The sequence below is a fragment of the Diceros bicornis genome, chromosome 14, assembly GCF_020826845.1.
Source record: "Diceros bicornis minor isolate mBicDic1 chromosome 14, mDicBic1.mat.cur, whole genome shotgun sequence".
NCBI classification, from domain to species: domain Eukaryota; kingdom Metazoa; phylum Chordata; class Mammalia; order Perissodactyla; family Rhinocerotidae; genus Diceros; species Diceros bicornis.
Window position 1 is genome coordinate 29,302,946 of NC_080753.1, and position 9,900 is coordinate 29,312,845.

General features: G+C 51.0%; 1 protein-coding gene across 1 annotated transcript; it reads right to left on the minus strand.

The window, feature by feature from the left end:
* Positions 1 to 5,333: 5,333 nt before the first annotated feature.
* RPL10A (ribosomal protein L10a) lies at positions 5,334 to 8,225 on the minus strand. Its single transcript, XM_058554521.1, has 6 exons — positions 8,206 to 8,225; positions 7,792 to 7,866; positions 7,623 to 7,703; positions 7,213 to 7,361; positions 6,142 to 6,314; positions 5,334 to 5,537 (listed from the first exon to the last, which is right to left on the minus strand). Exons 1-6 carry the CDS (start codon positions 8,208 to 8,210, stop codon positions 5,367 to 5,369), a joined length of 654 nt encoding a protein of 217 aa, XP_058410504.1. The 5' UTR covers positions 8,211 to 8,225; the 3' UTR covers positions 5,334 to 5,366.
* Between the last annotated feature and the right edge of the window lie 1,675 nt (positions 8,226 to 9,900).

Below are 9,900 nucleotides of genomic sequence, written 5' to 3' on the forward strand. Positions count from 1 at the left end.
GTCGTGTGACCAGTTGTGTGCCAGACTTTCTGGGTTGGAACAGCTTTGGGGGCATTCCTCTGAGGTTAGGTCCTCGTGTGTCACCCCACTCTGTCCCTGCTGGGGGGCCCCAAGCCCTACTCACACTCAAAATAGATATGATTCAAGGGTCCCAGGCAAGCTTTGCCAACTCCAACCTTTCTCCCACCCCCTCTTGCCTTGGGTGGAACACTGAAATGCGCCTAGTGCTGGCCTGAGCTCTTCATGTTGCGTTGTCTCTAAGTGAAGTGACTAGCCCAAGGTCACACCACTACTGAGATGGGCCCCCTGCTAAATCCCCACAGCCTTTGCAGTGGCTACTGCTGGCTCTCACTGTCCTGTCTGTAGTTGACCCATGAGGAAGGAGCCTCCAAGAGGATGAGTGCTTCTCCATGTGGACGGTGCTAGCAGGGGAAGCCAGGTTCCAACCAGCTCCTAGGAGTCTGCCTGGGAAAGCCCTGCTCTCCCCTCTGAGCCATCTTGTGTTCACACAGTAGGGACCACACAGTGGCAGGGTGAGGAGATGGTATCCTCAGTGGATGTGTGTTGTGTGTCTGAAATTCAAAGTTAACTGGGTATCCTGTTTTCATTTGCTAAATCTGGCAACCCTACTCTAGAGTCTTCTCGATCATTCTGGTCCAACCTCCAATTTTGCAGATGGAGAAATGGACTGAGGTTAAACGCCCTCCTCACTCAGCCAGTCAGAAGAACACCAGGATGTGAACTCAGTCTGCATCACTCCAAGCCCAGGCACCTGGTGTACTATTTAAATAATCAGGTGGCCTTTTGTCCTGGTCCAGTGCATTGGAGGGACCCCAGACTGTCACTTGCAGGATGGGGAGGGTGCCTAGAGCCCCAGCCAGGTGGGCAGGGGTCCTGAAGGCAGAACTTTGTTTATGACAGACCCACCACGTGCCAGGCCTAGGGCTGGATGCAAACCCAGTTTCCGCACTAGTAGGCAATTACGTCTACTGAGTGCTTGAAGCACCATCACCTGGGTTGCTGCCTTCACTCCCCGGAGTACACAGCCTTCAGGTAATTTCTTTTCGACATGGTCTCCCCCTCTCCCCTTGTCCCCACACACAAACACAGATCCAGAGGTGGGTGATGACTAGTTTCCAGGTCCCAAGGTAGAGAAGGAACCAGGATAAGACGGTGACGCTTCTGAGCCCGAAGCCCAGGGCTCTCCTGGAAGTGGGTCTCCCCTGCTCAGGGTTCTGTGGGAAGCTGTAAGGAAGGGCCAAGAAAGCTGGAGCCCAAAGAATAGGCCTGTAGTTCTCTCTTTCCTGCCCCCATCTTGTTCTTATGTTCCCGGGGAAGAGGGAGGAGTGCCATCTTTCTGTCAATTCCATGTCGAGGCCTGAGCGCTGTCCTGAGATTTCGTGAGTGCTCTGTTTTTTTGTGTGTGTGAGGAGGATCAGCCCTGAGCTAACATCCATGCTAATCCTCCTCTTTTTGCTGAGGAAGACCGGCTCTGAGCTAACATCTATTGCCAATCCTCCTCCTGTTTTTTTTTTCCCCCCAAAGCCCCAGTAGATAGTTTTGTGCCGTAGCTGCACATCCTTCTAGTTGCTGTATGTGGGACATGGCCTCAGCATGGCCAGGGAAGTGGTGCGTCGGTGCGCGCCCGGGATCCGAACCCGGGCCGCCAGTAGCGGAGCGCGCGCACTTAACCGCTAAACCGCGGGGCCGGCCCTCGTGCGGGCTCTTTATTTCCCTGTGGCACAAATGCTGGAGAATTGGGGCTCTGGAGATCTGAACCCTGAATTCTAACTCGGGTGCCTACCAAGCTTTAGACTAACCATCCTAGAGGCTGGGGTTTGATTAAAATAGCTCAACCCTTATTGACAATCAAATCAGTCTGTCCCCACACGTGTTCTCGTTGGCTCTCCCGTTCTGCCGCCTACTGTTTCCTTTCTTCTTTATTGTGGTCCTGTGGGCCTCTCGAGGGCAGGCAGCACGGCTCTAAGCAGCTTCTCCAGAGCCCAGCAGAAAGTGGTGGGTCAGTGTTTGTTTAATGCAGAGTTGGTTTTTAAGGACTCCTACTCCAATACATCAGGCTTAATAGATTCATAAAGTGGAGTGGGTTTGATTTAAATTCAGGTGATTCAAATCAATAATCTGGGAAGACTCAAGTTCCCAAGTATTTCTTTTTTGTGTGTGTGTGAGGAAGATCAGCCCTGAGCTAACATCCATGCCAATCCTCCTCTTTTTGCTGAGGAAGACTGGCCCTGGGCTAACATCCGTGCCCATCTTCTTCCACTTTATATGGGATGCCGCCACAGCCTGGCCTGACAAGCGATGCCTCGGTGCGCGCCAGGGATCTGAACCCAGGCCACCAGCAGCGGAGTGCGCGCACTTAGCCACTACGCCACGGGGTCGGCCCCCCAAGTATTTCTAAAACATACCCATTTATCTTGCCTTAGAGTCTCCAAAACTATTTTTTAAGGATTTTAATCCTCGGCTCATTTCGAATGGAAGGGTGGGACTGATTTTTGAAGGCACCCTGTTCTCCCCATTCATCAGCACCATTGATGAGGTGTTGTCCTCAGGATTGCCTCCACTCAATCTGTCATCCTAAACCCCACTGAACCAGAAACAAACCTTTGTGTACCAGGTCTGCTACATACATGTATGTAGCTATGCGTAATTACCATTCTATAACTGCCATTTAATTGAGTACTAAGTCCCTGGCACTATGCAAAGCACATAATGCTTTGAAGTTGGTACTGCTATCTTTTGGGTAGGTACCTTCATCATCCGCACTTTCAGAGGCGAAAACAAGAGTTTTAGAGGGCTGCCCTGTGGCTTAGCAGTTAAGTGCACGCGCTCTGCCACTGGCGGCCCGGGTTCGGATCCCGGGCGTGCACCGACGCACCGCTCCTCCGGCCATGCTGAGGCCGTGTCCCACATACAGCAACTAGAAGGATGTGCAGCTATGACATACAACTATCTACTGGGGCTTGGTGCAGGGGAAGAGTTTTAGAGACGTTAACAGACTCACTCAACAGGCTCACATGGCTCCTGAGTGGCAGAGCTGGGATTTAAACTCAGGCAATGTCAGGGCCTCAGCCAACAGACAATCACATGGCTGGTCTTCTTGTACCCAGCAAATTGTTGAGTATATATCTGAGGTCATGAGAAATGTCCTTGGAAACTCTTGGCTCCACTACGGCGACGCTGTCAGCACCGCTGCTGGTGCGAACACAAACGTCTTTCTGGTCCTAGGCTCATGAAGGTGGTTTGCTTTTATCTCAGAGCAGACCTGTGCACCCACCAAGGTCCTCGGGATTGGCACCAGAGGTGCAGCAGGGGCCCACCTTGGCAAGCATGTGCGACTTTCACTTGTTTTCTGCCTCTGCCTCATGGCTCTCACACCTGTTTTCTCTTGCTGTATTCAGCACCTTGTAAGCAGCTTTCTGACAGAGGCAGGTCATAAAACGTATTCACACTTTTTATTTTTTTGGTATTACCGTCTTCTAGTCATCAAAGCACCATACATTTTAACTTATTTTAGGTATTGCCTTTTTTCTTCTGGTTACAGATTGTATGTATTGTGACTCAGGGAATAGGACGGCTGGAGGAGAGGGAGCACTCAGCACACACATTTATGGATTAAGTTCGCCATCTTATATGGGCATGGTTTGTGCTGCCCCCAAGTAATTACAATCGTGCATCGAGGATCACTGATCACACATCACCACAACAAATACAGTAATAATGGAAAAGTTTTATTGTGATAATTGCCAAAATGTGACTGAGACACAAAGAGATCAAATGCTGTTGGAAAAATGGCGCTGACTGATAGACTTGCGTGACCGAAGATTGCCACAAACCTTCAAATTGTGGAGTGCAATAAAATGAGGTATGCCTGTACTCCTTCCTAATACTGTGGGAACAGACCAGAGGAAGGAGCAAGCTAGGACTGTTACCTTGAGAACGAAAATTCATTGCTCACGAGAATAGATTGTAGCTATCTTACCTGCAAAGTTAGTTATTAATAACTTAAAAGCTGAAATGGCAAAAAAAAGTTCAAGATTTTTGGTAAAAACCTTGTACTCTTCCCGGTTGAAGGCCAGATAAAGCTTGTTTGGAGAAGGTGCAGCATTTTTATTTATGTTTTGGATTAGCCTTTCAGCTCCACTAAAGAGCAGAGGGATGAACTGATTCCTTTATTTACCCAAGTTAAATGAAGCAGATTCCAGGCAAAGGTTACACAGGTTATTTCCCACCTCACCAAAAGCCACCTTTCCAGTACTGGGTGCTGGAGGCAAGAACTGCAACACGGAAGTTCCTCAGGCCAGGGAGGGGGCAGAGCCTGCCTGGTGGGGGCAAAAGGCCTGGAAGTTTCCACAGTCCAATTCCACCCACTTACTAAACTCCCCTAGAAAACATCAACAGGGCCCATAAATTACAATATTGTAGTCTACTTGCCTTTTCCTAAACATCTTACCCACTAATTTACTACTCTGAACAGTCTTCAATTTGGGGTCAGGCAAGCAAATACTAGGCCAATTCCTCAGGGTCTGTGGACCACTGTCATCTGAACCATCAAAGAAACTGATCCCAGGACCACTGTAACCCAGTCTCCATTTGGACCAACTTTCCTTGTGATCCCTATAGACCAAGACCCCAAATGCTTGATTTAGAAAAAACCCCAAAAAAGCCGACATTAAGAACCCCTGACAGGGGGTGGCCTGGTAGCATAGCAGTTAAGTTTGCACACTCCGCTTTACTGGCCCAGGGTTCACCGGTTCAGATCCTGGCTGCGGACCTGCAAACCAGTCAAGTCATGCTGAGGCAGGGTCCCACATACAACAACTAGAAGGATGTATGACTATGACATCCAACTATTTACTGGGCCTTTGGGAGAAAAAAGGAAAAAACGAGGAAGATGAGCAACAGATGTTAGCTCAGGTCAAATCTTCCTCAAAACAACCCTGACATACACAGAAACTTCAGGCTACAGGTTGTGTGCTTCCAAAGGCTGAGTCAGTGTCCTCCCTCTTTCCACTAGTAAGCGGCAGCAGTAGTCCAGGAGGATGGACTGAGTCCTAGCCCTGATCTGCCCCTCTCAGGGTGATTAGAAAACCTTCAACCTCGGTTGGCAGCCCTACTGTATCACACGTTACAAGTATCCAAGAGATCTGAATTAGCACAATTTTGAAAGCAGAAAGAATGCCCTTCCTGGTTTGCAGTATGGGTAAAATGATCACCTATCACTGGGATGCCAGAAACCGCAGTCATTGGCACGGTGCTGCACTGCAACATCAGCTCAGAGCACCCCCCCCGGCCCCCAGTCACAGGCAGACAGGTAATGGTGGCACTGGAGTTTATTGAGCTCTGCCTTAGTACAGGCGCTGGGGCTTGCCCATGGTGCTCTTGATGTATAAAGCCCTGACGTTCTGCCAATTCTTCTTGAGCAATGATACCAGAAAATTGACAGCCAAGTGGATGTTGTACACAAGCTCGTCATCTGTCATCTTCACGTGGCCAACGGCCACTGCCAAACACAGTACCTGTGGGGAGACGAAGGTCAAATCAGGTTGATGGTTAGATGGAAGAGAACATGGGAGAGTGGGCCCACCACCTACAAGCCAGATGGCCCATCCCTCCAGTGACCTAATCAGCAGTGCTTTGGCCCCAGGTGAGAAAGACCAGGGCTATTTGAAAAGCTTCAGGGCCGGCCCCATAGCGGTTAAGTGTGCGCTCTGCTACTGGCGGCCCGGGTTCGGATCCCGGGTGCACACCAACGCACTGCTTCTCCTGCCACGCTGAGGCTGCGTCCCACGTACAGCAACTGGAAGGATGTGCAACTACGACATACAACTATCTACTGGGGCTTTGTGGGAAAAAAAGGAGGAGGACTGGCAATAGATGTTAGCTCAGAGCCAGTCTTCCTCAGCAAAAAGAGGAAGATTAGCATGGATGTTAGCACAGGGCTGATCTTCCTCACAAAAAAAAAAAAAGAAGAAAGAAAAGCTAAGCTTCAATCCTGCTCAGTGACTGTCACATGTTCTAAGTGTACACAGACACGAAAACCAGGGCTCCCATTTGGACAATATGGGTAAACTTCAGCACACGACCACCATCACCAGCCAGCAACCAGCCAGACCTCTTTACCTTCTTCATCTGGAACTTGATCGTGGACTTCACTTCATCAACTTTGGCCACCATGTTCTCGTTGTGGGTCAGCAAGGAAGGGAACTTGCCAGCCTTATTCAGGCCTGGGCCCAGGATTCGTGGGATTTGCTTGATCAGAGACTCTGAAGCCAAAAAGGCGTCATACTTCTTGGCTAGTAAAAGAGTGAAGCCATTGGATGCTTTTAGGACCTGGTCTCTGAAGGCAGACCTCCAAACAGGGCTCTAACCAGCACAATCTATCCCTTTCCAGGTACCAAGTCTTTTTAATCCTCTCGTGGTTCCAGTTCGATTTTCTCCATCCTCCAAACTTTTACTGGAGCAACAGTCACATGAAACCTGGTACCAGAAGCCCAGGCTGACCCACCATTCATGTTGCAATGGAAAACGCACCCTCTGTTTAAGACTGCCTGGGTTTGGGCCGGACCTGCGGCACAAGCGGTTAAGTGCTCGTGCTCCGCTTCAGCGGCCCGGGGTTCCCGGGTTCGGATCCCAGGCCCGCACTGAGGCACCGCTTGTGAAGCCATGCTGTGGTGGCGTCCCATATAAAGTAGAGGAAGATGGGCACGGATGTTAGCCCAGGGCCAGTCTTCCTCAGCAAAAAGAGGAGGATTGGCATCGGATGTTAGCTCAGGGCTGATCTTCCTCACAAAAGCAAACAAACAAACAGACTGCCTGGGTTCAAATTCTGCCTTCCTACTTTCTAGCTACATGACAACTGGGCATCTTGATGCTCAGACCACATAAAATAAAAAAAAATAACTGGAGCATGAAGTAGAAATTCCAACTCAGAACACACTAGCACCACTAGTCAACTTGGCAGATCTCAGTTGTTTAGAAAGAACCACTGCTTAGCCTCCTTCCCTTATAAAGTTCAATCTTCAAAGCAGATAAAAAAATAGAACCTTTACAAAGCCGCAACACCCCTCAAGTCAACCAACCACAGCAGATCCCTTCAATCACGATTCTACCCCTCTCATCATTTCAAAATCCAAACCACAGAAAAACCACTTTTCGACCACTCCTGCCGCCCCGCACCCCACCCACACTCACCCAGCTTCTTAACCAGTTTCTTGTTCTTGTTGAGTTTCTTCAGCGCCTCGATGTCCATGTGGGGGATATCCACAGCCTTGGCCTCGTCACAGTGCTGCTGGTCCCCCAGCACACACACGGAGAACTTGGGGCGGGGAGTGGACTTAAGCCTGCGTTTTGGGGGACAGAGCAGGTCAGGCCGCGCCCGGGGTCCCGAGGGCAGGTGAAGGGCCTGGGACCGCGGCACACTGAGCCTTACCCAGAGCGTCCACTCACCAACAGCTAGTCTGGCTTCTCAAACTAGCCGGCGGGCTCGGCCGAGGCCTCCCCACGCCTCCCCTCTTGTTTCAAGACCCAGGGTGGGGGTCCGTCCCGCCGCGCCCGCCGGGAGCAGGGGGCCCGGAGGCCGGGTGGGGCAAAACGGTGCCAACCTGACGGTGCCCGAGAAGCGTTTGTCCTTCTGGGGGTCATAGTTCTTCAGGCTGATCTGCAGCTCCACCGTCTCCAAAAACCTTGGGGCAAGTCACAAAGTCAGGCGGCCCCGCACCCCCGGCCCGGGCCCCCGCGGCGGCCCCCCACTCCCGCCCGGCCCCCGCTCACTTCCGGCGCTTGCGCTGGTTCCCGTGCAGGACTTCCCGCACCGCCTCGTACAGGGTGTCGCGGGACACTTTGCTGCTGCGGGAGAGGAGGAGGACGAGCGCTCAGGCGCGGGGGCCGCGGACCAACACCCTCGGGCTCCGAGACGAGGCGATGGCTCACGACCCACTCCATGGGGATTCCGGACACCAAGTCGGGCCATTTGGGTCCGAGAACCTGATGCAACCCCGGAGAAGAGGGACCCTACTGCCGGCCGGGCTTGGCGCGCGAACTCGAACGCCAGGCCGACGCCTGGCCAGAAATGCCTCACAGCGAAGCAGGAGCAAGGACCCCCCGATTCCGCCCGCAGGGTCTCCCTCCCCACAGGGGGGCCCAGAAGCCAGGATGACTGCGGATAGCACCCTAAACGCCGCTCACCTCATGATACCTCACCCCACAACAACCGGAAAAGAGATTAGTGTAGTACGCGCATGCGCTCAAATAGGGACTTCGTTCTCGCGAGACATGCCTTGTTCCTGTGACTTCCAGCCTGAGCACGTCGGCTTCCTCAATGCCGGAGAGCGCTGCCGTCTCCGGCCGCTGGAGGGCGCTGCCGCGCGCTGCACCGCTAGACCCACGCGAGGACCGCCTGAGAGGCTACAGTCCATGGCGCCTCGCGCCACCTGAGAATATCCCCATTCGCATCAGATGCTGCTAGGCCTTTAGGGAAGAGGCTGGGTCCAGGGCTCGAGCTTCAGTAGTCACACGTACTGGGTACCACACTGTGATGGCCTCTGGGAGCATGCAATTCCTGCAAACCCCTTCTTGCCCACGTCCGCCTGCGCTCGGCACCTGCTTCAGTTCTCCTAAGCAGGCTTTACTCCTGACCTCTCTCCCTCATTATCTTGCTCTAACAGCGGCTCACGGCTTCCGAGGAAGTTGTGAGAAGGAAAATGTCAAGAAATTTTTGTTCCTGGCTCCTCAAAGCCAGCAATGGGGAAGAGCTGGGAAGGTACTGGAATGAACTTTCACCTGATAGTTGATTCAGTAACATCAATAACATCATTAAGTGTTTTTTGGCTATACAGTAAAAATTTATTCGACAAAATTATTAGCAAGCAGCACAGAAACAGTTCATACAATCTGTTTGGTATACTCAATGAAACCCCAGTTCTGTGTTTCTCCAGATGCCTCAACCTTTGCCCCAAGGGTTCTCTTCAGCCAGATGCAACAGTACCCTGAAGGCATAACTGTTTAGTTGGCATTCAGCAGTTAAAATCCTCCAAAATCAATCCCCGCTTCACTCTCACCCTAAGTGCCATTCTAAAAGGTACAGGATGTAGAGTTTATCAGATCTCTGCTCTGTTTCTAAGGGAGGGGAATACCTCCCAAATATTTAGGCAATTCACATATATCAAATGTCACCAATTTCAATGGCCAGAGCCCATTTCTAACATCTGTTATATAAAGGAATATGTTATATAATAGGAATGGTTTCTGAAGGGCTTATAGTAGCTGCTTTGGGAGTGTGACCTTCCTGACCTCGCTGAGCACTCCTAGAATGTAAATTCTTGTTAACTCAAATATTTAGATGAAAAAAACAAGAATGTAAGCTCCATGAAGGCAAGGATTTTTGTTTTGTTCACCACTGTACCTGGGCTACAGTAAGTGCTCAAATGTTTGCTGAATGAGTAAATATGCTGACTTTGCTGAAGTATTTAAGTTACAGACCTTATAAAAATAAACCTTTTGCCCACCAGCATTTTTTTAAAAATATTTTTTATTTATTTTTATTTTCCCCCAAAGCCCCAGTAGATAGTTGTATGTCATAGCTGTACATCCTTCTGGTTGCTGTATGTGGGACGTGGCCTCAGCGTGGCCAGAGAAGCGGTGCGTTAGTGCGTGCCCGGGATCCGAACCCAGGCCACCAGCAGCGGAGCGCGCGCACTTAACCGCTAAGCCACGGGGCCACTTAACCGCTAAGCCACGGGGCCGGCCCGCCCACCAGCATTCTTAATGCAGCTAAAATAATAAAAAATAGGTTTGAAACACACAGGCCTATTTTACGGAGTTCAAGAGCTTAAAAGGAAGAGAAGGGAGGGGAAGCATCCAGGTAAGAGGACATGCATGCCA

What these genes read in the sequence shown, in the direction of transcription:
- RPL10A (XM_058554521.1), bottom strand. An exon ending in AACCAGCGCAAGCGCCGGAA is followed by an intron (nt 7,704 to 7,791) that starts GTGAGCGGGGGC and finishes ACTTGCCCCAAG; the next exon opens with GTTTTTGGAGACGGTGGAGC. An exon ending in GAAACTGGTTAAGAAGCTGG is followed by an intron (nt 6,315 to 7,212) that starts GTGAGTGTGGGT and finishes CTCTTTTACTAG; the next exon opens with CCAAGAAGTATGACGCCTTT.